This window comes from Taudactylus pleione, unplaced genomic scaffold (assembly GCF_031769625.1).
Source record: "Taudactylus pleione unplaced genomic scaffold, aTauple2 ptg000006l, whole genome shotgun sequence".
Lineage (NCBI taxonomy): Eukaryota > Metazoa > Chordata > Amphibia > Anura > Myobatrachidae > Taudactylus > Taudactylus pleione.
The window spans coordinates 9,534,751-9,562,486 of record NW_028284409.1 but is presented as its reverse complement, the minus strand read 5'-3'; the positions used below and the strand labels follow the sequence as shown (position 1 = coordinate 9,562,486).

The 27,736-nt window shown below is 43.8% G+C and overlaps 1 protein-coding gene across 7 annotated transcripts in view; it reads left to right on the top strand.

Moving 5' to 3' along the window:
* The window catches only part of AHI1 (Abelson helper integration site 1), a 404,344-nt gene that overhangs the window by 57,117 nt on the left and 319,491 nt on the right, over positions 1 to 27,736 (top strand). For all 7 annotated transcript variants that reach the window (XM_088452390.1, XM_088452372.1, XM_088452409.1 and 4 more), the window contains exons 7-10: positions 8,133 to 8,325; positions 11,281 to 11,376; positions 12,536 to 12,718; positions 26,305 to 26,433. In XM_088452390.1, the coding sequence (XP_088308516.1) occupies positions 8,133 to 8,325; positions 11,281 to 11,376; positions 12,536 to 12,718; positions 26,305 to 26,433 (601 nt within the window). The remainder of the gene's footprint in view (positions 1 to 8,132; positions 8,326 to 11,280; positions 11,377 to 12,535; positions 12,719 to 26,304; positions 26,434 to 27,736) is intronic.

Genomic DNA, 27,736 nt, shown 5'->3' with positions numbered 1-27,736 from the left:
CGGCTCCCGGTATTTAGGCAGTCGGCTTCCCGATTGCATACCGGCACCCCCGGGGTGCTAGGGTCTGGCACTAGGTTATGGTTAGACACCAGTAAGGGAGGGTTAGGGTTGGGGGGTACAGGGGAGGGTTAGGGTACTTACCTGCCCCAGTCGGGATCTTGATCGTGTTGGGCATCCGCTTTCGGGATTTGAGCCGGCATTTCAATCCCTACCATACCGCAGTTTAGATGGTTATACATGGTGGGTGGGTATTGCGGCAGTTTGCTTTTTTCTTATTGTTATCTTTGTGATATCTGCACTGTGTGTTGGTTTCTATTGGTTATGCTAATTACCATATTCTAATGTTCCATATTACTATACTGGTATGGATTTACATTGCTGCTGCGGGACATGGTGCCTATTTGTTGTTTGGCCCAATATGCTTAATGGAAACTCATCTGGTTGGTAGCAAGGTTGGCCCTTAAAAAGCCCTGGGTTTGTTGGATGTATCACTCAACTTTCTACCACAACGCTAGGGGTGTTTCTATTTTGGTTAAGAAGTCTTTTAACTTTCATCTGGAACAGAGTAAAGTTGATTCCCAGGGTAGATGTTTTCTTACAAACTTCTGTTTACAATACTTTGATCCATATGATTGCCATTTATATCCCATCCCCGTATAACAATGAGATCCTCCGTAGGGCTGCATCTTTTATTGCTCAATCCCCGACTTCTCCTGTTATGTGCATTTGAGATTTCAATAATGTTATGCACTCCACTTTGGACCATTGGAGAGAATCCTCTGCTCCAGTTTCTTCCTCACCTACCCGTTTCACTAAATTGATTTCTGGGCTTGATGTGTTGGATATTTGGAGGCTCCGTCATCCCTCGGATGCTCAGTATTCCTGTAACTTCGCAACCTTCCACACTTTTTCTCGGATTTAATTTTAATCTCCCCAAGCCTCTCTCCTGGGGTATTTCTGACCATTCCCTCATGATTTTATCTCTTAAAACCTTCAGTATGCAAGGTTTCCGTTTCTGGAAACGTAATCCTTTCTGGTTAACACTATTTGGTGTCGCTTCTGAGTTAATTGCAGCATGGGAAGTATTCAAATCTGACAACTCCTCTTGCTCTAACTCTGTTACTCTATGTGTGATGCTCTTAAAGCCTTTATTAGGGGCTCCATTATTAAAAGAGTATCTGAAATCAAGACATTTAACAGGAGGGAGGAAGGGCTTCTTGAGCAAGTGTGTGGTCAGTTGGAGACTCGTTTCATTTTGTCTAAATTGCTTTCTGATAATATTTTATGGTTGGAAGCCCAAAAGGAGTGGTTGGATTACTCTTTTGACAAATCTAAGCGAAGATTATTATTCTCCAAACATGCAATATTCTCAGGCAGAGGTGGGTGGTAGCTACTTGGCGTTTTTGGCTAGAGCTGATTCTGGCAGCAGGTCATCTCAAGGTATCCCCTGTTACTCTAGGACTGATATTGCTGAGTTTTTTTTTCGCTATTTCTACTCTTTATATGCCTCTAGGGTCTCCAATACCTTTTCACAACTTCAGGATTATCTGGAGCGGATAACCTTACCACTCCTCACTCAGGAAGCTATTCACTTCCTTGAAGCTCCATTTATGTTAGAAGAAGTTGATGCAGCGGTTTCCTCTTTCCTTGTTTCTAAAGTTCCTGGTTGTGATGGGATTCCAGTGGAGGTATATAACACATTTTAAGAGTTTCTTTATTCCACATTTATGAAAGTTTTTAATTTTCTATATGAAAGGGTCTCCATTCCCTCTTCAAAGTCTGAGTCATACAGGCCTATATCCCTTTTGTCAGCGGATGTTAAAGCCTAAAGATACGTACAAACTAGAGGATGTGCTCACGATGTGATATCGTGAGCTATTTCTCTTGAACTCTCCCCGGTACTCCAGGACACGAAAAGGTGCTAAAAAGTGTCCAATCTGACTTAATATCTATCGTGCACAAAATCGTGATTGGCAAATCTGAAGATGCGATGTACGACAAGTGGGTGCGCGCATAGTGATTTGTTGTTCAGATGCGTCGAAATCGAGCAAATCGTATAAAATATCATCTAGCGTGTACGCACCTTTAGCTAACATTCTGGCTATGCACTTAAACTCGGTAATCACATCTATTTACCTTGATCAAACTGGTATTATGTCAGGGAAGTCTACGGTTCAAAAGCTGTGCAGGCTATTTTATCATTTGCAGAGAAGTGACCTTATAGAGCCATGGGCAGTGGTGGTGTCTTTGGTTGCTGCCAAGGCCTTCGAATCCATCGAATCGGGTTACCTATGGGATGTTCTATGTAAATTTGCATTTGGTCCTCTGTTATCGGCTGGATCCAGTTACTGTATTCCTCTCCAGCAGCTCGTGTGTCAGTTAATGGCTATACAGGTTGAATCTCCCATATCCAAAATGCTTGGGACCAGGGTTTTTTTGGATAACGGAATATTCCGTATTTTGGAATATTTGCATATCATAATATCATATCATAATGAAATATATATCATAATAATATCATATAATGAAATATCTTGGGAATGGAACCCCAATATACACACAGAATGCATTTATGTATTATATACACCTTATACACACAGCCTACAGGTAATTTTATAGAATGTTTTCAATGATTTTGTGGCTCAAGCAAAGTTTGTGCACAGAAATGAAATTCATTTATGTTACATATACACCCTATACACACAGCCTGAAGGTAATTTTATACCATATTTTTAATAATTTGCACCTTAGACAAAGTTTGTGTACATTGAACCATCAAAATTCAAAGGTTTCACTATCTCAGTCATGCCAAAATTATTCCGTATTTCGGAATATTTGGATATGGTAGACAACCTGTACTAATAACTTTTTCTCTTGCCAGAAGGAATTGTCATTATTGTCCTCTCTCCCCAGCCCTATTTGCAAATGCTATTGAGCCCCTGGCATGTCTTTTTAGATCCGATCCTAATGTACGCAGCTTTAAAGCTGGGGCAGTGGAGAATATTATAGCCTTGTATGCAGACGATATGCTTTTATTTTTAGAAAATGCAAATACCTCATTGGATGCAGTCTTACAAATAGTAAATTCCTTTGGGAGATTCTCTGGTTTATTCGAACAAATCCAATATATTTTCCTTTTCTGGCAGTCTCCCTGTAACTACTCAATCCTCTAGCCCACTTCAATGGACTTTGAGGTTTAAGTACCTGGGAGTGTGGATTACACTGTATAAGGACGTAGAAAAATATCCGCACAGAGCTCTGTTATTTGATTATCCTTCCCACTATTTTATTACATTGTTATATATAATTATTGTGGAGGGAGGTGCACCCAGGAATAAAAACAGTCACAACTGAAAAGCAAAGTATTGCGTTATATATTAACTAAATACATTTTTTATTGTTAGATTTGGCAGTTTTAAAGCGTGTCATATACAACTAATATTTATTGGGAATTCGTTAAATCCCTCCTGTCGCTATAAACAAATTTAATACTCTCTGTGTTATTTATCCCCACATCAGGAGCTCATACCCTTCACCAACTGTCTACTTACTCCTGTACCAGGAGCTAATACATATGCAGTTGTGGATTGTTGACAGTGTTTCCAAGTAAAGCCCACATAGTATCTACGAATAGAAACGGTATCAATATCTTGTGTGTGCGATTTATACTTTTGTGCTTACATACTGATCGTATTCTATTGTATTATGAATCTCAATTAAGCAGATAATAGGCTGCTCCATAACAACGCAAGTCACTTCTTTACAGAAATGTTAAGGTTATATAACGCTTAAGTTATTCACTATTCTAATTAACCCTCTATCTCCTGGTATCACATGATGAGTGTTATATTAATACTTAATTTAATATTGGGAGTGTTATAAGCAGGTGAACTGTGACACTGGTCGCGTTCAATATTCCTCCATTCAGCCACTAAATTATACAGCATTTCACTGCAGGCATGGAGGCTGCGCTATGATCACACGTTTCTGCCGGATAATCTATAGCACTGTGCAGCCTCAATATTCCTTCCTTCAGCAACTACAATATGCAGTATATCACTACCGGCTTGGAGGCTGCACTATTAAGTGATCACTCATTGCTGAGTAAATAGTAATATAGTTCAGCGCCTATTACCGACATGTAGGCTGCACCACTACTCCCGGTCTATGTACTGTACACTCAATCACTATTAAACATTTACATAACAACATGCTTGGTGGAGACACCATATTTATAAAACACAGGTCACGCTATGCATCGCCTGTCTGTGCAGTCCTGACGTGCATTTCGCTTATCAGCTTAATCATAGGAGCAACCCAACCACTGGGTTGCATGGAACTATACCCTACTATATCTATGGAACTATAACGAGGAAAACCAGGATATAGTGGCTAGAACTTGGTTTGCATTAAACCCACCTGATATTTTGGAATAGAGAGCTCTGGTAAATGATGTTGCTAACCATGAGCGCTATCTATCTTAATTTCACAACTAGCCGAGGCGCTTTTGTACCTGTAGGGCCGCTGGCTAATATTGATTACTTTGATAATGTTAGGTAGATTCCAGATAGTTCAATGTTGTTGCTTTACCAGTTATTACCATTTTTGTTTTTTTCTGTGTTTGCTTACGTTTATTCAAGCTTATTACACTATTGTGTCATTCTACTACTTAATTTCAATGAGTATGCTAACCCTGTTATACCTGTTAGTACTGATTTTAGGCCTAATCTTTTTCATGTTATTTGTGAGTTGTTTTATCTTCTGCTAAAATGATGTATCTGTTTTTGTTTTGTAAAAAATTTACTTGATTTAAAAAAATATGGATTCCGTTTAAGATCTATCATCAACAACATGGAGCACAACCAGTTTTATGCATCCATGGATATAAAAGATGCATCTATGTATATCCCAGTCTCGAAGGGGAATTACACCGTACTCAGATTTGTGGTGCAAACTGACACTTCCATTTCAGGGCTCAGCCTTCTGTTTTGGTCACAGCACTAAGAGTTTTTACCAGTCATCACAGTGGTGGCCATCCTATTAAGATCAAAAGGAAGAACTGTGGTACTTTACTTGTCAGCTTGTCTTCTTCATAATATTTAGTAGTTGCTGTCTCAATAGTGGATTATAAATTATCAAAAATCTGATTTTAGCCCATTGCATGGTCTTTGTGGGATTATTTAACACCAGTATGCAGAATGATTATATGCCAGAGGACTATGTCCTTAATATTCAAAATAAGTAGAGACTGTCTTGAGACTTCGCACCAGTAGTTTTTTCTCTGCATGAGGCTAATGGGGATGGTAGTTTCTCAGATCATCAATCTGTTTCCACAGATTAGGCCTCTTTTCTGTGTTGGTTGAAAACCTGAACAAGAGCTGTCCCGTTTCTGTCTGGGATTGGAACATGGTGACCTTGCATGCACGTTTTCAGGGATAGGGATTGGTGACCTTTCACCCTTCGTTACAGAGTCTGTTGTCCAGAAAGGATGCAAAACTTTCCATCAATGCCTTGGGAGTCAGAGCAGTAACAAATGCTTTGTCAAGAGCTCAATCTGTTCTGAAAGGCTTACCAGTTCTTTAAATTCAGGCCATGGCTCTGGTAAATATAAACAGAGGACAAGGACTCCCCTAGCTGTGAAATGGTTTCCAAAATCATAATCAGGGCTAAAAGATTTGCTCCGGAAATATCTGCAATATACATTCTCAGGAAGGAGAATTAGGAGGCAGACTTCCTAAGCAGACACTCCATTCTTCCAGGAGATAAGTCTCTCAACTCAGATGTGTTTGACCTATTTGTGAAAAACTGGGGTCAAACAGTAGTAAACATGATGAACTCTCCACACAACCACAAAGTGGACATATTCTGTTTGAGAACCAGAGACCCACAGGTGCCAGACTGCACTGTGGAATGAATGGTTGTTTTATCTGTTTCCACCAATGTCCATGTTGTATTCTTAAGGAAACCAAGAGGCAAGGTGTCCAGTGATCTTGGGGCCTGATTCAGAGCCGAACGCTCTGACCAGAGCGCTCGCTCTGAATCAGGGCCCTCCTCCATGAAAATGGAGCGGCCTCCTGGCCGCTCGCATAGCTGTGGGTGACCACCCACAGCATATGCGAGCGTCCATGATGATGATCGCGATGGTCTTGACCATCGCGACCATCGGGCTTGCGACGGAGACCCTTCGGTAGGGTCTCGCTGCCGCAAGCCCTGGAGTGATTTTGGCTCTATCAGAGCCAAAATCACTCCCACTGACATCACTAGTGATGTCAGTGGGGCCGGCTTCAGACGGTAGGCGTTCCCATGGGAACGCCTCCGTCTGGTAGGCACGCCCCGGCACGCCCACCAAAGGGGGCATGCTGTCAATCAACATCGACAGCACGCCCCCTTTGATGAGACACTCCGAGCGAAGGAAAGTCCTTCGCTCGTCGCGTCTCGTGCATGCGCACGACGGAGCTCCCTCCGTCGTGCGCATGCGCAGTGCAGACCATCGACCCACTTGCGAGCGGACAGCCGCTCGCGAGTGGGTCTGAATGAGGGCCTATATGTTCTATTCATTTTGCAACTCATTTGAAAAATAAAAGTAAGTTTTCATGTAAAACACAAAATTGTCTGGGTGACCCCAAACTTTTTAACGGTAGTGTAAGTCCTGCGCTCGCGAGCGGGTCTGAATGACCCCCTTGGTCCAGATTGGATAAAAAGATCCTGGTACACCGACATACTAAGGTTTGCGACAATGTCAGGGTGAAAACTTCCACTAAGGGAGGATTTTCTATAATCTTTGCCTTCCTCGTCTGCCTTTAAAAGTTTAAACGCCAAGCTTTACACTGAATGTTAATGCAGCTTTAAATTTCAACCTGAAACCCGTCGAAAAGTGTCAGCCTATAAAAGCCTCCTCTTTGTAAATATACAGTAGCCCAAGAACTAGTGTCAGCTAGAAACTATCACAGGGTAAAGAATAGGTCTAGGCCCTATCTTTTTACTTTCAGAAGAGGTCTACTGTTCTTCCCGAGGTTCACTTGTAGAGTGCGTGTTATATTTTCAACCAACCTATGTTACTTCTTTGTGGGTGCTTAATTGATTCATTCAGCATTGCAACTTCATCTGTTTCAGATGTTGTAAATGATCGGCCCCAAAGTTTTTTTTTTATGTGGGAAATGTTTTTTTTTGTTATATCTTTGGCCAGAAAAGTTTTTCCTGTGGGTCTCCAGGATAAGACAGTCTTTAGCCATTCTTTCATGGCAATGGTGATATGCAGGTTGTCTCTTCTATGAATAGATCTGGATTGTTTTGAGAATGTGGTTAGGTTTATTTTGACACAACTCAAACGTACTGAAGACATATTCTGTTCTGGTTCACTCTACTTACTCTACTAGATTAGCAAGTGCTTCAGAGCACGGTATGGGATATCCAATGAGTAAGTATATCTGGTAGCCCTCCATCCATAACCTTCTACCGTGTTCATGTTTTGCATCCTAGGAGGCTAGCTTTCAACAAAGTTTTGTACATGGCTTTACTTGATTGTACCCTCCTCTTGATGTAGCGAGCCTTCCCCTGCTTGGAAGAAAAAGGAAGGAGGATTTTTGGACTAACATTAAATACATTTCTTCTATACCATTATTGGGGCACTGTCTTCCCACTTTTTACTATTATTGTTTATGTATATTTGTAGGAATCCAAGGCTTTCTGCTCCTTGTATGCTCTTGTTTACTCTATCCATTGGGGGTTTGTAAGTTATAAACTAAAGATAAATCAAGAAGGGTTAGAGAGGGGAGGAGCTCCTGAATTGAGTTCTTAACCCCTATGTGCCCGGGTCCAGAACATCTGGTCTAACCCCATGGTAGCAGTGTCCTCCAGATGGAATCAGAAAAATGGGTTTAACCTATGTAAAAAAAGAAACTATCTTTTTGCATTCACATTTTAGTGAGCATGATTAATTTCAGTATAAATATTTGGCTCAGTGAGGTTTTAAATGAGCAGATAGTGGCATTGAAAATGGGGTTTAATATCTTTTTACAGCAGGACCCCATGATTTTTAATTTGTATACTGTTGTGCTTAGAAACCATAGAGAACAGAGAACCTTAAATTCAGCTGTTGTGCTATTACTAAAGTTGTGTACTTTTATTTGTAGTACTGATGCTGCTTCGTCATTTCATGAGCAAGAAAGACATGAGTATGTTCTCCCTAAGTTTACACAACCATATGAATTCAAGCGGTTTAAAACTTTGGTTCCTGAGTGGGAAGAACAAATCATATTTAATGAGCGGTTTACACGATTTTTGAACTTGAAGGAAGACGGCCCAAATGTCATCATGTTCTTTGAGGTATTTTTTTTGTGAATTTGTTATTTTTCAAAATTCATTAGTTATCAGATTTATCATGAGGCTCAACCTACTCATCACTTTTCATCCCTTCCTGACAATAAACTCCTTGTCCTTGTGGAATGTAGTCAGCATTCCAACAGTCAGGATGCCAACAGTAACAATACCCACAGCGGCATCCCGACTGCCAGACTCCCGACAGATTGCGGAGGTAGGTGTTAGGGTTAGGCACTAGGGGGAGGGTTAGGCTGCGGAAGGGGAGGGTTAGGGTTAGGCTGTGGGACGGGGAGGGTTAGGTTTAGACTGCGGGATGGGAGGGTTAGGTTTATAATAAATACAGAAATCTGTCTGGATTCTAACTGTCAGGATGCCGCTTTCTGTATTCTGACCGTCGGGTTCGTGTATATTTTTACCTGTCTAATGTGCCTAATTAAAGATGAATCTAAGAATACTCACAAACTAGGACATTGGGCAAAATGTAATAGGGTCCGAGTTTTAAAAATGTACAAACCGCCATTACCCAAGCCACGGACATAGTACCTTACTCTAAGGACGGTACCTCGCGAATGAGAGCTCAGCCGCGGCATTTCCCATAAAAATGTATGGGCTGAGTGTTCATTGGCTGAAATAGGCGAAAGTCCACCTTTCGCAGCCAATGAGCAGTTCCCTTCACTGACTTCAATGGTGGGAACCGCTAGGTTACTAAAGGTCCTTAGAGGACGGTACTATGTCCGTGGCTCGGATAATGGCTGGCTGTTTTTCTCTGAAGACGTGGATGCCTCCATGGACCGAAGAGGACCGGAACAAAGGGGTAGGTGAGTATGGATTTTTTTTTTTTTTTTTTTTACAGGTGTCGTGGATGCTACATGGAGAAGAGGACATGAAAGGCTACTGGGATTTTATGTGAGTAAGAAAGAGTGTGTGTGCAATAAACTTGTACTTTCGCGGTGTGTGTGTGTACTGTGTGTATTTTAATATTTATTTTTCAGGTGAACTAGAGGTACCAGTGGGCTCTTAATGCCCCGAATGCTGGTACTTGTGGTTCTCCAAGTCCCAGGATGCGGGGCAGGCTTGTTGGGACCTCTAGTTCTACTGTAAAAGACAATATTATTCAATCTATATTTTATATAATCAACCCAGCACCCACCACCTAGAGGTGCAGGGTATAGCCCTGGGCTATCGGCCCAGGCCTGGGGTGCCCTGGAGAAGGGGAAACCCATTTATTGGGGGCTTCCTACCTTCCCAGGGATCCCCAGCCTGTGCTGACTAGCGGTCAGGTGCTGAATGCTTTGGCTGGGGGAACTGGTGCAAGGGTCCCCCGGCTGTGGCATTACACCCCCTGCTAGAAAGAGTCCGGTGCTGGTTGTGGAAAATAGAGGACACCCAACTCATTTTGTCTCCTGTATTTTCATAACGAGGACCGTTTTAGAGAAGCCTGGTTCTGGTTATACTTCTAGGGGGGACCCCATTTGTTTTTTTTAATTTTTACTTTTTTTTTTTTTTTTTAACACAGAAGCCTTCATGGATCTCACTGATCTGTGAAGGCTTCTGTATAACTCAGACCTTGTGATGAAAGTCTTATTCATACGAGAAAACTCACACAGACTTGCACAATGTAACAGCCTTGAACTCACAAGTTTACAGGCTATTACATTTGCTGAGTTATGGGACAAACTCTGACCTTTAAATGTGCGAGAAGGTCCGAGTTTATCCCGCACACAAAACTTGAACCGTATTACATTCCCCCCATTGTATGATGTTGCTATTTAACTGGCTTGGAGAACATACAGTACCATTCACTAGAACCTATTGTCTTGTATCTGTTCCACAATTTTCCTAAAAGCCCTGCTATTAATATTATTCAATTGTAAAAATACAGTAGCTTATCTTTGTGCCATGGTGTGTGCCTGATGTCACTGGTTGTATGGCCTAGCACCATGAGTATTTACTAGCCAGTGGAGAAGATAAATGACAATATTGCAGTTTCCATGTCATCTGATTTATGAACTACACTGGATATGGATAAGAGTGATAAAAAAATCATGGGATGAGGTTTTTAGTGTAGCCTTCTATAAAAAAAAAGTTCATGCTGGTGGTTTAGAAAGAGGAGATCAGATTAAGATCATCCCTGCCAGTCAGCACTGAAAATCTTATTTGCAGATGTTAATCCACTATCTGAAGTAATCCACTGACATACAGTACAAAGCTGCTGTGCCTTTAATGGTATTGGTCGTTTGATTTAAAGGGGCTTTAATATTAAATACAAAACACGATATGTAGTGCAGAGTCCATTTTTTTATGCAATCTATTTTTATTGAAGATTAGTAAAGGGACCTCAGTGTCTGCCGGCTGCTCCACCCCACCCCTCATTTAGTCCCACTTAACCCCACCACACACCGTTCTGTACTGACCACGCCTGCTGAGTCCTGCTCCGTCCTGCCCCCAAACTTAGTGTTTTTGTCGACGCATTCCTCCTCTTCTCCTGGCTCCTGCCAGTCTAAGGTCTGTCCTGTCATCGTAGCAGTGGGAGTCGTTGGAGCATGCACATGTTGGAGACGGGGCAGACCTTACACAATTATTATATGGATAAAGACAGTTCACAACAAACTTTTAACAAAAATAAATATATAAAATCGGTAAGGTTAAATAATCAAGAGGCATATTCCACATGGTCCAAGAAAACTAAACACAGTCAACACTATTATTGTGTAAACCAAGAGCTTGTTATATCCAGGCCTCATGAACTACTAGTAATGAATAACAGTATATAAAGAGATGCAAAATTAAATTCATTCAAGGGTAGGGTAGGGTTGGTGAGGCATAAAAAGGGGGAAAAGTGGGGAGAGTAAACATTTCCCTAAAATACAAAGGGATACAAACTGTTTTGTGTAGATCATTTTCTTTAGAATGTATACATGCTGTGGCCTGATTTCATGTACTGTAGGTTCTCTTTTCCAGATACTTGATTTGATAAATGAAGACCATACAATCACAAACACAGATAATCAAATCAAAGAGAAAAGCTTGCAGACAATTGCTTGGGCATTTTTAAAGGTATTTGAAATCAGCAATTTCTGTTACATATTTTTAACATACAGCTAAATAAAAATAAATTTTTGTATTGATTATTTTTTCTACTTAAGGCAAGTAGTACTATGTTTTTAAATAGTGACTAAATTGCAAAACTGAAAAGATTTATACTTAAAACGTGATGTATGTAATTTGTTTTCCTTACATTTGCTACATTGTGGTGCGATCTAACTCTTGGATTACAATATTACTGGGAACAAGATTTTAAGATATGGAATCAATTAGGCACCTCTGCCTGCAGAATTGTTCAATACTTGTAGCTCCATAATAGACACTGTGTGCAGTAGAGTATTATAGTGCAGTATGTACATCCTATCCTTTTTGGTAGAATTGATTATTGGTATATTCCTTATATTTTGGAAATACAGTACCTCATACCTCCCAAAATTCCAACTTGAAAACGGACTCCTGGGCCATGCTCCAGATCATAAGATATCCATGCAGATAATTAGCAGAGCTGGATTATGTGGACACAGGGGGCACATGCTCCTAGACCTCCCCCCATCCCCCCCAGCAACCACACACTGCGCAGTTCTGCAACATAGGTGATAGATGAGGAGCTGTTCCAGTCATCTGACTCGGAGAGACAACTCTTTTTCCTATAGGGTTAGGGAGGATGGGGACGACACTGTATGGTGTGCCTATGTAGAGTATGTAGCTCTGTGTGACCCTATATGTGTGTCAGGCACTCCTATATGCTGTCTTTGTGACGCTAGGCATCTCTGTGTGACACTGTTCATGTATGTGTATGTGACTTTGTGCACATCTATGTCTGTGTGACGCAGTGCATCTCTGTAACTGCATGACACTGTGCATGTCTGAGTGATTGGCCTATAGAGGCCTCCCTGTTTTCACTGTCCCAGGAGCCCCTAACATTTAATCCAGCTCTGAGACCATGCCTGATTTAGCTTGGTCGACAAAGCTTTTACAATAAACTAACTTAGACTGTCCCACACAAATAAAAATGGGACAATGTGGGTGTGATCCATATATATGACATTATCAGATAATGATTTTAACATTTATGAATAAAGTATACAGTAGACATTTTATCACAAAACAAACGATATATATTTCTTAAAACAGATAATTTCCAGAAATGTTATTTGTTTTTCCATTTCAGCTTGTAGGTGCCAATGAAGTGCTCAATGTAGATAAAAAGTTGCGCTTACAGCTTTATTACCCACCAGCTCGAGCGCGTGTGACTTTCAGCACAAATGTCTATGAATGGTGGCTAAAGTATTCCAGAAATCGTTACTCGTCTACTTTGTATGTAACTATAAAAGGCCTAAAGCTCCCTGATAATGTAAGTCATCTTTTATTGTTACACATTCTGAATTGTGCTATGTTATTTCCAATATTAGTAGCTTGTGTAGATTAAATTAGGATATCTATACAGTACTGCATTTTAAACTGACCCATATGTCTGCTTTTAACATGCTGCAACAATCTGTGGCTCTATAGGTATGACTACCAGTTTCAGCATGCTCTGCCAGCCCTTCTCAGTTTCGTTATAGTTATGGGTCACAAGCTGCGTTTTGGTTAAACATAATGATGAGTACACCGTTTTTTTTGATATGTGTCTTTATAACTATCTCCTCTGGAGAAGCAGACTAAACTAAATCACATGCTAAGCTACTGTTTACTGTTCTTTTAGGCAGCTCTTTAATGAGGAGAGTGTTTTGAAGCACAAGATGGTTTGCAGGAAAATTACTTATCCATGTGCATATAAGCTTTTCCTCCACTAGAAAATTAGAACAACCACTAACTGGCTCATCCTGCCGCTAAAACTTTTATTTAGTTTTTACTAGTGTTATTGTATTTTATTTTTAAGGTGCCACAATAGTTCCATAGTGATATACTTAGGCATATCATTAAAAAAAAACAATCTGTTTGCCGCCTTTGATAATATCACTCTACCTCTTCTTCTACACCCCCTCCATTCAGTCAGCCATTCTACCTCGAATTCCACCTCCTCTTCATTTCCTTTACTTTTTGTATCTCCAAAGGTCCTACCTTGGGTCGATTCTGTTTTCCCTGTACACCTCCATCCTTGAAAATCTCATCAGCTCCTTCGGCCTCCTATGTAGTCATTTCCTCAAATTACAGTACCTCTCCTTTCTCTTCTCTCTTCTCTCCATTATCTCTCGCTTCTCTAAATATTTATCTGCCATCTCATCCTGGATGTCCTAATGCTTTCTGAAACTTAACATGACTAAAACAAAACTCCTTCTTTTCCCACCTTCCAGTATCTGCCCACCTCCTTCTCTTTCCCTTTGGTGATAACTTTACCCTCTCTTCTGTCCCTCATGTCCGCTGCCTGTGTCATCCTAGATTCCGCTTTGTCCTTCTCTTCCAACATTGAGGTCATTTCTCAGTCCTGCCACTTACACCTCCGTAATATCTCTAGGATTTGGCCTTTCCTAACCCCAGATGCCACTAAAACTCTTATCCATGCATTCATAATTTCCCCCTTGACCATTGTAACTCCTCTTTGCCCATTCTTTTCAGTCCCCAAATGCTGCTGCCCATCTAATTTTCTTCTCTTTTGAACAGGCTTACACATAAAACCCTTAATCACTCCTCATCACCTACAACTCCAGCCTTACCTCTTTCTACACTCCCACGCTCTCTGCTACTCCACTGACTGCAGCCTTGCTTCCTCCCTTTTTTTTAGCTAATTAAAATAAATTGTGCCATTTATTACCACTCTCTCTGCTGTATACCAAAGCATCTCAATATCTTTATGGGTTAATAGACAGGCATATGGTAGGAAAAAAAGGTAGAACGCATTAAAATGAACACGTTTTATTAATGTGTTTTACTCATTTTAAATGTATTTTGATTCATTGCTCTTTTTACCAGTATCAGTACAATGTTAAATGTAGTATTAAAGTAAGCTACGCAATAGTGGCAAGGAGTCTAATTATCATCTGTTTATTTTTTTAAATGCCATTTCCAGGCATTTGTTAAAATAGGTATGAATGGGCTGGCCATATACTTAATGCTGCTAATTGCTCTTTAGCTGGTAATTGGTGAAAACAGAGCCCCCCCACAGCTTCCGCTTTGTTTATTTTCATCTGAAATACGTATCACTTATGCTGCCCATCCATTTAACGATGCGGGAACCGACGGCACGATTATGACGCTGTCGTCTCCCGTTGGGTGAACTGCATACACTGAACGTTCAGACGTTCAGTGTATGCAGATCAATCATCCCCGAACATGGCAACCTACCGGCGGTCGTCAGGTTGACCGTCATGTTCGGGCAATGATTGATGTTAAAAACGACCAGAAGGCGCGCGCATCGCTGGTCCTTTTTAACCTTTTACTGGCCGATTTGCGGGCGATTACCAAGCGATGGAGCAATAACAACCATCGTTATCGCTCCATCGCTAGGTTTAAGCCTAGTGGATGGGCAGCATTAGAATACATCACAAGCCTTTTGCGTAAATGTTCTCATAAATTCAGTAATATTTAGCCTTGCTGGGTTTCACCATCAACAGGCCCCGCCTCACACTTGATTGCTCTTCACAGTAAATACAAGAACAAAGAAGAAAACTCTCCCGTCCCCCACCTTCTCTCCTCCATTTTTTCCATTCTGTACCCTTTCCTATAGTTGAAAAAGCTTAATAAATTATATTTAAATAAAAATGGTATGAAAGAGCCCTCAGGTTCCAAGTTGGTTGGTTGTTTACATGGCCTGGTGTGATAATTAAGGCGCCATTAAATATGACTAAATAAAAAAAAGAAGCAGTGGTCACTTCAAAAAGACATCAGTCACCATAAACATCTTTTATTAGAAGTCGTGTAATCTAGCTGCCAAGAAAAACAAAAAAGACTGATAAACATTAGAGTTCAACAAGTAGATTTTGACCATATGGAGAAACATAAACTGTTATTATTTTTGTGTACCTCCTGCCTCCCAGCTGTCCCATTTTTGGTGGGATAGTCCCGATTAATGGACCTAGAAAGTGACTGTTCGGTCAGGATGGCGTTTAGGCTGAATGGATTCAATTCATATTTTAATAATGCATACCATAATGCTCCTGCTTGAAAGTATGCATTTGCAGTGCAACATGTATGGAATGCAAGCCTGATTACTGGGATTCTTAAAATCCTTCCTATGATCATTTCATCTTCTGAGCGAATATAGCGGCAGAATGGTTTGTGTTTTAAATAGCACTTCTTAAGGCAATGACTGCTCAAGCCACAGACATAACAGAGATTTTTTTTTAATCAATGCATGTATAAACTAAATCATTGTAACCTCTTAATAGGTCTTAAGATTGTCTGTGCAATCATATATTAAATTATAATACAGGGGTCTCTCCTCTGCCCTCCGTCCCTTGCCCCTACACTTACTCTCTTCTCTCTTTCTCCTGCTGCTGCACGTCAGTCTCAGGACATGCCATTCTCAATTTTTATACTGATATTTAATAAATAAAAAATTAAAAAGTACTGCTATGATATTATTTTACACTTTATATGCAATGTATCTCTATATATATTTTGTGGTGAGAGGGGTTGCCTCTCACTGGAATTACCCTCATTCCTGTGGCATCAGCTCCCTCCAAGGGAGACTAAAGTAAATCCTGTGCAGTGCAGCAGTGGAGGTTTGAAATTCCAGGTTTTCTGGATTGCACAGGTCCAGCTGGAAGTCCTCACTGGTTGACAGGAAGGGTTTAAAAAACTCATCCACCCAGTGCTCTAGGCACTGATGCCGAATAGCGGCCAGCGAGTAGGCCAGAGTCTCATTAATGCCAGGGACTTTTCTGAGCTAGCTGTGCTAAGGAGCATAGCATATTGTGACTACATTCTACTGCAGCAGACTGAACACTAGCACTTTGATGTTGGGTCATTTACACCTGCATGTCTAATTACTATGCCTGTTTGCCCAGGCTTCTGTCTGTGTATGTTAAAGTGCAGTGTCTGTTACAAATCAAAAGGCACTGTTGCACCATGAACCTGCCTATTGTGTTTCATATTTACTACAACCCTGTTACGATATATAAGTTAAATAATATATATATATATATATATATATTTTAGAGAAAAACACCAGTACATGGTAAATTTCCTTTTACTCTCCCAAAAATGAGGAGTGCATAGTCCATAATCAGATCACTTAGCACCTTAGGGGGAAATGTACTAAGCCTTGGAGAGCAATAAAGTACCATCCAATCAGCTGCTGTCATTTTTCAAGCACAGCCTGTAAGGTGAGAGGAGCCGATTGGTTGGTATTTTATTTCCGTCAACTTTCTCTCTCTCCAAGGCTTAGTACATAGACCCCTTAGGGAGAAATTTATCAAACCTTCTAAGGAGTGGAGAAGTGGGCAAGTGAAGTGTTTGCCCTTAGCAACCAATCAGCATCTACATATCATTTTATAGAATGTTCTTGATAACTGCTAGCGAGAAAATGATTGGTTGCTATAGACTAATTCTCCACTTGTCCACTTCTACACTCTTTAGAAAGTGTGATAGATTTCCCTCAAAATACCAAAATTACAAATCCATCTGGATTCCTCCTATGAATAGTTTTCCCAAACACCCCCCTTTCTTCAACACCATTTCTCCTTTCCTAAACCCAATACATTTTAAGTTGTGGGTTTAGATTTCTAAAAACATAGTAGATAGCTATATCTATTCTTTATGTTTACTTCTTCTCATATTTCTGATTTATAATTTTCTTGTTATTTCCGGCTACATTGAACGCCATAGAGGCACTTAAGCAAATAAATTATCCTATGTATTTTACAACTAACTTTCTGGTTAATTGAATATTTTTGCTTGTTTGAGCAAGCAGTTAACTCACAAAAGACGTTAGCATCTTTTTTCAAACATCTTTTTATTTTAGTTTTTCGGACAAAAAAGTACAGAAAATAATAACAAAATACTCGCACAAATATGACAAAAAGGAGTCACTATATATGACAGAGTAAATACAAACATATTGAGTAAAACAGAAAAAAGTCGACTAGAATTTAGACAATTATTATCAAATTTCTCAGCCTGCCTACAAATGAATTTAAACAATGTAGTAATAAAGAGCTCTAAAGGAAATTCCAATCTCATAAAATACGTAGAAATTGTAAAGACTGAGATCTTTTCTTTATCAAATTCTGGTATTTTGTTGAATAAAGGCAATACATATCGTTGACAAAATAATACAAAATAGTACAATAATACAAAAACTAAAATAAATATATATAAACGATAATCATAACGAAGGGGTAATAAGAAAAGGAAACAGGATAGAGAGGGGGGAGGGGGAGATAAGTACCCATAATTCTAGGTGTCTCTAAGGTTGAACCTTCTATAGTAGAGACATCCAATATTTTGATACAAAAAACTTGAACAAATTTCTTTCAAATCTCTCATTTTAAACAGTCGCATTATATGAACTAAGTCAGCCGCTGGTGTGAGTACCACGTTGTGGTTTCAAAAATGTTATTAATATGGGATTGAGTGGTGTCATCCAAATGTGATATATAAAGTCCCCATTTTCTTTGGAAACGTTCTACACCCCTCTCTATATCTGGGAGAGTGTCTTGACAGTCAAAATAGAGTACTTGAAGTAGCATACTTTTGACATCACCAAAAAAAGGAGGAGTCTTTACCGTCCAGTTTATGAGAATAGCTTTCTTAGCGATCGTCACTATTGTCGTAAGGAGCAGTATTACTGTTTTTTTTATTGTGTGGGGATACATCCCAATTACTAAAATTCGCTAAAATTAAAGCTAAAGGGTCTTTTAGGAGACGTAATGATAGCAAGTCATTTATAAAGCACATAGGTTTATCCCAAAATTTGCGGATACGTCCACATTCCCATATATTGTGCCAGAAAGTGGCTTTAGAGGCTTTACACTTCACACACTGTCCTGTCTCCTCTAATACCATATGAGCTCTACTACTTTGTGAAATATAAGCTCTGTGTAAAATCTTCACATGGACTTCTTGTAGGCGAGCTGAGTGTAAAATTCTGAAGGTGTTCTCATAATATCTCAAAAGAGTTTCAGGAGAATTTACTGCGGGGATATCCATAGCCCACCTCACCGCACATTTGTGTCATAGGGAGTTTGCTTTAGATGAAATGAATTCAGTAGTCAAAAATTTGGTTTTGTAATTATAAGACGTTAGTATCTTACATGCAAAGTAATTAGTACTGTAATAAAATTCTATTTTTTGATCATTCAGCCAAGTATCTATTCTCTCCTTACCTTTATGTGGGATGTAGCATTATACCAATCTTCGTCTTTGATTGTTGAGGAAGAATTTCTTTAAGGTTCCCATCTCTTGATATTATGTACCAATGTTTATTCAAAATATTTTCAAATTGCCCTCTGAGCTGCTGTGTTGTGCAACAAATCTTATGGAAAGAATTATTCTAATTTCTTATGTCCTCAGTGGCTTTTTCTATCCATACCATTTCAGATCGTCTTTCATGAAATATATTCATATGGGCTCTTCTTGCTCCATATAGGGGGCAAATTATATTAGCCACAGTTTTTGTCCCCTGTGGCTAATTAATTAGTAGGCAAATTAATTTCAGCACGTGGTGAGCCTGTGGCTAACGCACAGTGTTATCCCCAGGCTTTCTTTTTTCAGGCAGTCCGCTCGGCAAGAAATCACCTGACACCTGGCAGCCCTCATTAGGTACTCTGACCACCAATGCGCATGTCCCCTGCAGCCCAGCACCCTCACCAACGTGTCCTTGTTGCCCGCGGACACTGTACAGATGCCGGACGCAGCCCCCGATCGGAAGATCATGTGATTGTGACGTCGCTACAGCTCGGGCCGTCGCTACTACCACCAAGATCTGCACCCGCGGTGGCTCTGGCACTCGCCCAGAGTGTCGTCAGGCTTGGAGGGCAGCAATCCCTCCCCCAGAATAAAAGCAAGAGTACACTGTCCAGGATGGGAACAATTGCCTGAGTACATTGAAAAGAGTGGTCCTTCTGCATCCACTCTCTGTCCTGTTCTGTTATTTCTACTTCAGGGTCCATAGGGTATCCACAGGATACCTTGGGGTATAGGTGTGACGTCAGTCGCAGGGCACCAAAGAGTTAAGCTTTCAGCCTCCCAGGATGCACTAGGTCCCCCTCCTATACCCCGCCCCCGGGCCAAGGCACCTCAGTTTAGTTTGGTGCCCGGCCGGAGTCGGGTGCACCTGTTGGAGTGGGGGCTAGAAGAGCCCCTGAAGCTTATTCTTCATGCAGCTGTGGCTGCACATCTGGATGAACAGCATGGACAGTCAGTCCTGACGTCCATGCTGTCTTCCCTACACCCCGCCGGTACCAGAACGCCGGTACTGATCCGGGGATGCTGGTGGGCGTCTGGGGTCACAGCTAGCGGTGACCCCAGATGCTCCGGACCATGGCCGGATTCAAGGGGGACAGAGGTAAGCAGCGGGGTCCCGCGGTGGGTCCCCGCTGATCACATGGTCCTAAGTCCCCAGGCAGGGGGCTCCCTGGGGACTGGCTGCAGCGTGGAGCCAGGCGACCAACCTGCGCTTCCACTACCCCCTGGGACAGCGGACCGCAGCAGAGCGGTAGCGCTGCGGCGTCCCAGGGGTTAAATGCATGCCAGGGGAGCCGCCTTCCCTGTCTCACAGCCGGCGCCTCCCCCGCTGCACACAGCCCTCTCTGCATGCTGCCGACTGGTCCTGTGGCAGCGCTCCTCCCCCAGGCCAGCCTCCTCTCTGCTCCTCGGCGGCCATCTTCTCCAGAACGCATGGTGAACGCTGCTGGAAGCGCTGGACGGAAGCATCGTGGTCTGGGTCCCCCCGCATACCTCTCCTCCGCTGTGGTCAGGTCTGTGTATGCAGCGCTGTGTCCTACCAGGCCCTGTGTCTGTGTAGTTGAGTGATCAGCGCTGTTAGTGCAGGAATTGTTATTTTTCTGCATTGTATGTGACTGTGCTAGCGCTGCTGCCTGTAACTTTTCTTCTCTAAACTGTCAGCTTTATTACTGTCCCTGTTCTTCTGCTAAAGCCCTTGCGGTGCGGTGCTGCAGGGTGGTCTCTCGCCTATTTAATACTTAATTGGTGAGAGAGGTCACATACGTGGTGCCATCATGTCTGAAAGTGATTTTCCCCTCCGGCTACAGTGTACCACGTGCAAAGTACCGTTAGCGGAGGGGGAGGGTAGCGCGGAGGGCTTTTGCCGGCAGTGTTTGTCCATGGCGCGGCCTATTACGGTTACAGCACCGGTACAGGAGCCGCCCTGGGCTTGTTTCGCTCAGGCGTTAACAGCTTTAGTGGGCCAGTTAGCTCCGCAGCCCGCCTTTACTCCGATGGGTTTGTCCCAGCAGTCTGTGGTGTCGTCACCCATGCAGGGGTTCCCACGACAATTGGTGGTACCCCACAGTCTCCCTATTTCCCCGCTCCCGGGTTCTCAGGAGCCAGCGTGGGTTAACTCCCTGACGAGTTCTGTACAGCACTTGTCGGATGTGTTGCAAGGGGAGTCTGTGATGCGGCCTCATAAAAGGCCGGTGGCGTCTCTGTCCGCTCCTTATGAGGATGACGAAGGGACGTCTGATGATGGGGAGATTCTTGATCCTTACGATCAGGAACCTCTCCATACTAAGGACGCTGATGCTAAGTCCAAAGTATATATTCCTGGACTTATTCGGGCGGTCCGCACAGCCTTGGTGATTGAGGACGAAGTTCCCCCAGCGGCTAAATCTAAGTATGCCTTTTTCAAAGATGTGAAGGGCGATGCCACAGTCTTTCCTCTTTCGGGTCAGTTGGTGGACCATTTAGAGGAGGCCTGGAAACAACCTGGCAAAAGATACCAGCCGCAGAGACGCCTGGCGGTGGCTTATCCGTTCGCGGATAATTATTTTGCTAAGTGGGAATCCCCTCCACAGGTGGATTCTCACGTGACCCGTCTTGTCCGTAGTGCCACATTGCCGATGCCATCCATGTCCTCCCTTAAGGATGCTACGGACCGCAAGGTAGAAATCTGCCTGAAGTCCGCTTATTCCCTTGCAGGGGGGGCAGCACGGCCGGCTATGGCCATTTGCTGGGTTGCCAGAGCGATGGAGCGCTGGGCAGATTCATTAGAGGCTTCTTTTGAATCCGACTGTCCGGCCGATCAGGCGGAGTTGATTGGCAATCTCCGTGATTCGGCCACCTACATCAACGAGGCGGCTCTAGACATTAGTACTCTGGTGTCTAGAATTTCTTCAGCAGCGGTAGCTGCTCGTCGCACCTTGTGGCTGCGATCCTGGAAGGCGGACGCAGATTCCAAGAAAGGTCTGGAAGCGTTGCCGTTTACCGGAGAAGTTCTCTTCGGTCCGGATCTGGATAAGATTGTGGCCACGCTGGCGGCAGCCAAATCTGCCTGTCTCCCGTCGGCCGCTGCTCCTTCTGGTTCGGGACCATCGTCCTTTCGGTCATCTAGGGCCCAGGGCAGGCCCAAACCACAGTCGTTTCCTCGACAGGCTGGCCCTAAGAAATCGGTCAAGCCCCGGAAGCAGGCATGGAGTACCAGACGTCCGGCCCCCAAGCCAGATGACAAGCCTGCGGCCTGACGGTCCGGGCCTCCCTTTGGGGGATCCCAGGGTGGGAGGCCGCCTGCTACAGTTCGCCCAGTGTTGGTCGACCACTACGACAGACACTTGGGTTCTGGAGGTGGTTTCCCACGGATACGCCCTCTCCTTCCGGCACAGACCCCCGGCTCGCTTCTTCACCACGGGTCTCCCATCAGACCGGAACAAGGCTACGGAGCTGCGGAAGGTATTGCACACTATGCTCCAGGCTGGAGTTATAGTGGCGGTTCCATTCTCCCAGAGGGGCCAGGGTTTCTATTCAAATCTATTGTTGGTACAGAAACCCAATGGGTCATATCGTCCGATTCTCAACCTCAAAGCACTCAACAAGTCTTTGCGGGTCCCGAAGTTTCGGATGGAGACCCTACGGTCCATCATTCTGGCGCTGGAACCTGGGGTCTACTTGGTGTCATTGGACATACAGGACGCTTACCTGCATGTCCCTATTCTTTGGCGCCATCAACAGTTCCTCAGGTTTGCAATCAGCAGCGACCACTTCCAGTTTCGGGCGTTACCTTTTGGCCTGGCAACAGCACCACGTGTTTTCACCAAGGTGATGGCGGTCATGGCGGCTTCTCTGCGGCTGCAGGGAGTCCGCATGTTGCCGTATTTGGACGACCTGTTATTGGTGGCAGGATCTCCAGAGCTCCTGTTACGCCACTTGGACCTGACCATTGCACTGCTGCAACGGCACGGCTGGCTAATCAACTGGCAGAAGTCCACTCTAATCCCGTCTCGGAGGATTCTGCATCTTGGAGCCTTATTGGACTCGGGACAGCAAAGGATCTTCGTGACGGAGGACAAGATCTCTGCTTTACAGTCAAGGGTGCGCAGTTGTCTGCACAGCCGCCGGGTGTCCTTACACTCGGCGATGAGGTTACTGGGCTCCATGGTGTCGGTGTTCGACATGGTGGAATACGCCCAGTTTCACTCCAGACCTCTGCAGCACCTGATCCTGTCCAAGTGGAACGGGCTGACTCAGTCTCTGAAGTCCCAGACGATTGTGCTCACCCAGGAGGTTCGCCTGTCCCTTACGTGGTGGTTACAGACGACCCACCTCAACAAGGGACGTCCGTTCTGGGTTCCAAATTGGGTCCTGTTGACAACGGACGCCAGTCTTCGGGGCTGGGGAGCAGTTTCGGGTCCACACTTGTTCCAGGGCAGGTGGACGCCGACAGAAGCGGAGCTTCCAATAAATATCTTGGAACTCCGTGCGGTCTTCAATGCTCTCCAGCAGGCACAGCGGTTTCTCCAGGGTCGCCCGGTGCAGGTCCAGTCGGACAACGCTACCACCGTGGCCTACATAAACAGGCAAGGAGGAACTCGCAGTCGGGCGGCTCTCGTAGAGGTCTCTCGGATCCTGGTTTGGGCGGAGCGCAATCTTCCGGCCATATCAGCGGTCTTCATCCCGGGAGTGCTCAATTGGGAGGCGGACTTTCTAAGTCGCCAGGACGTTCATCCGGGGGAATGGTCCCTGCACCCGGACGTTTTTCAACTACTGGTGGACAGGTGGGGTCTTCCAGAAATCGACCTCATGGCGTCCCGGCACAACAACAAGTTGCCGGTGTACGGGTCTCGCACAAGAGACGAAGGGGCGTCTCTGGTGGATGCTCTGTCCGTCCGGTGGACGTTCCGGTTCGCATACCTGTTCCCTCCGGTCTCCCTTCTTCCACGGGTAATCCGGAAATTCAAACAGGAAGGAGGGACGCTCCTGTTGATAGCTCCCGCGTGGCCCAGACGGCACTGGTTCTCAGACCTTCAGGGTCTGTCCGTGGACATTCCTCTGCGGTTGCCGCTACGACCGGACCTTCTGTCTCAGGGTCCTTGCCTTCACCCGGACCTGACTCGGCTGTCTTTGACGGCGTGGCTGTTGAGACGGCCATGCTGAGGTCCCGGGGGTTTTCCAGCTCTGTGGTGCGTACCATGTTACGAGCTCGGAAACCGTCTTCCGCGAGGATATACCATCGCGTGTGGCATACGTTCTTCCAGTGGTGTCGACCGAGAGGTTATGCACCGCGGGAGTTTCGTCTGTCTCGGATTCTCGCCTTCCTGCAAGCGGGACTAGATCATGGGCTTCGCCTTGCTTCTTTGAAGGTACAGGTTTCGGCCCTATCTGTCTGGTTTCACCGTAGGATTGCTACAATCCCGGATGTGCGCACCTTTATGCAGGGTGTTCTCCGCATTCAGCCGCCCTTTGTTCCACCTGTGGCGCCTTGGGATTTGGCTGTGGTCCTGAGGGCTCTCCAAGGACCGCCGTTTGAACCACTGGGCTCAGTGGATCTTAAATGGCTAACAGCTAAGACTGTTTTCCTTCTGGCCATTGCTTCGGCCAGACGTGTTTCTGAGTTAGGGGCTCTTTCTTGTAGACCCCCTTTCTTGGTTTTTTATGGGAACAGGGCAGTGCTCCGCACTCGGCCCGAGTTTCTTCCCAAAGTTGTTTCCCAGTTTCATATTAACGAGGAAATAGTTGTTCCGGCCTTTAACTCACCGGGTCTTTCCGTGGGTGAGGCCTCTTTGGATGTTGTGCGGGCCTTAAGGACTTATGTTGACCGCACTTCTTCGTTTAGGAAGTCGGACGCTTTGTTTGTCCTCTTTGGCTTCCGTAAAAAGGGTTGGCCTGCTTCAAAGCACACTTTGGCAGCCTGGATCCGTATGGCTATTTCTGAAGCTTATCTTCATGAAGGCCTACCGGTCCCTCCTTCTCTGAAGGCTCATTCCACTAGGTCTGTGGGTCCTTCGTGGGCAGCTCGACGTGGTGCCTCGGCAGTTCAGATCTGCAAGGCTGCTACGTGGTCTTCTGTCCATACCTTCGTGAGGTATTACAGGTTTGACACCTTCGCCTCTCAGGATGCTTCCTTCGGGCGGCGGATTCTCCTTTCTGCACAGGAGCGTCCCCACCCTTAAAGGATACTGCTTTGGGACATCCCCAAGGTATCCTGTGGATACCCTATGGACCCTGAAGTAGAAAATATGAGATATGGTAAGAACTTACCCTTGTTATCTCTATTTCTACGAAGTCCATAGGGTTCCACAGGACTCCCGCCCTGTCGCACCTGTGCTGCAGATGGGCTTTGCTCTGGTCACCGGTTTTCCGTCTCCCTCTGGTGAGAATGTGATTCTTGTATGTGTCCAGATCTTTGTTCTCTCTCTTCCTTCTCCTCCTCCGGCCTATGGCTTGGTAACTAACTGAGGTGCCTTGGCCCGGGGGCGGGGTATAGGAGGGGGACCTAGTGCATCCTGGGAGGCTGAAAGCTTAACTCTTTGGTGCCCTGCGACTGACGTCACACCTATACCCCAAGGTATCCTGTGGAACCCTATGGACTTCGTAGAAATAGAGATAACAAGGGTAAGTTCTTACCATATCTCATATTTTTTTGAGCTGTGAAACAAAAAACAAATCTGTGGCCCATAAAAATTATATGTAAGCATCCACAAAACAATTGGGCAGTATCTGGGCACTTAAAATGTATTTGTGTATAGCGAAGGCCCACATCCCGCTACTTCTTGATGCCACCTGGCTGGAAAAATTTTCTGGGGAGAACACTGAAGCATATTAACACACTGTTTCTTGATTAAGTACCTCGCTTAGTAAACCCCAGAGGGTGCATTTAATGAGTTCCTGAGGCTGCGAGGAAAAATCTGCATTTAGTATACCCTCTGGTATAATTTCTTAGTCATTTTTTATGATGATTGCTTGTAGCTGACTTTTAATTATAGCAATAACCCTGTTCCCAATAGCTCCTTGGACACACATTATTACTGTATTTTCGATAAAAATGTAAGTTTTATAAAAATCTATTTGTTTAGTATTAAGTTCAGCTGTAATCTCTAAATTGAGGGCCCCATTTATTAATGAAGCATAATACTTTTAGCGCTCTCTAAAGGGGTTGTCATCCTTTCTGCATTTAGCAAATATCAGTATTCTAAGATTACCACTTTTTGTCATAGCATCGTTGTAAAGGTGACGAGAGCTATGAGGTCCCCATTAATGGCAATGGGGACCAGGCCATGCCTTGCCAGCTTCAGCAAAGTCTTCCAGGCACTGATTGGTCCCCATGTCATGCAGCTAGCAGCTGAGCGGAGGACCTCTTAGACAAGGAGAACTTCGCTGGACCTTGCCGGAGGGGTAAGTATTGGTAAATGCCAGTGGCATTTTCGTTTCTATCACAGTGATGCTAAACGAAAAATACTGCTGGCATTTACGTTAGTTTATAAATGGGGCCCTGAATTTATTGCAAATTTTATATTCCATACAACTGTTCAGAGCCTCCTCCCCAGTTTAATATAATGTGAGTTTACAACTTTTAAGACTTTGATATATTATTTCATTTATTTAAAGGTAAATATAAATTCTGAAATGGGAAGCAGAAACACTGACCTACAGAATGAAGATGCCCTGAAAGACTCTAGTTCCTGTGAATTTAAGCAGAGCAAGGAACATTTTCAGTGGACACGACTGCCTGGACAGGTAATACAAACCAGGTTATAGTGCTTAATTTGCATTAAATTATAAAGATGTGTTGCGCTCTCTATATACTATACCTGGACAAATATTGTCCTCTTTTTCACAGGAGGTACATGGTCTGTTTAAAATAGATGTGACGACCACTTAGCAAGCAATAGTTTGCCTCCAACACCACTGACCCTACCTTGTAAGGCGATTTGCACCACTGGTTACTGCATGCAGCTTGCCCTTTGCATTGGCCTCCATTACAGAGCATCACAGTTGGGAATATACCTTCTTGACTGTCCCCATAGTTAACACATAACGCCATAGAGGTGCAAGGGAAAACGTGCCGGCACTACCATAATTGTCCGATTTGTGCACAGCCGGGCATCAATTCGATGTATCGCAGCACAATGTATTCCCACCATTGTCCTTGTTGTACATGACTGAGTGATAAACCCCACACAAACCCCATAATAACTTGTTCACCCACCATTTCTCTGTAATTACTTTTCTCCATTGTCATATAGTTCATTTTCCACCCAACCTGCAATTCCTTTCTCTTTCCCTGGTAATTTAAGTTTCCACTCTAGCTCACCCCCACCTTCCTGAAGTGCAGCTCCCCCACAATTTATTTCATACCTTCCTTCTCCCACAAAGCAATGCCTTTATTAATACATCTCCTCGTAAGTCCCCTGCCAATTAGCACTCACCTTTTTAGCAGTTACTGACTTCCCTTGTGGTGAGAGTAGACTGGATCCTGGATTGCCACAATACCATAAACTTCCAGCAGATGTTCCCCTGCATTCAGTGTTGTGCAGAGAGGAGGGCAGGGCTTCAGTCTTCAACACACACCCTGTTTTGTTACTATGGTGGCTGTAGTGAACACACACTGGTCACTGTGTGTGCTGAAACTGAAAGTCCATTTTAGGCTTCGCTATAGTAAACAGGTTAAATAGGGTGGATAGAACAAAATATTTTTGTCACTGCCTGCCTAAATTATTAGCTGACAAATTAGCATTACTGCCACAATGGGTCATCCTCAGGGACAGTTTATGATTGCAGTAGGCCTGTGTGCAAGATAAATGTGTATGCTCCCTTGATACTAGCAGGCTCTGTTTTTGGCACACAACCATTCAGTTTCAGTATCTGACAGCTGGTGGAGTAAGGCTTCTTAATTTATTATGAACTCTGTCACTACTGCCATAGGCAGTGACCATGAACCAGTGCAGATGCCACTGTTAGCCATCACACTACGCACATCTTTGATCACCATCGGAACATCGGTCACGATTGTTGTCCCCTCAACCAGGCTGTGGCCTCT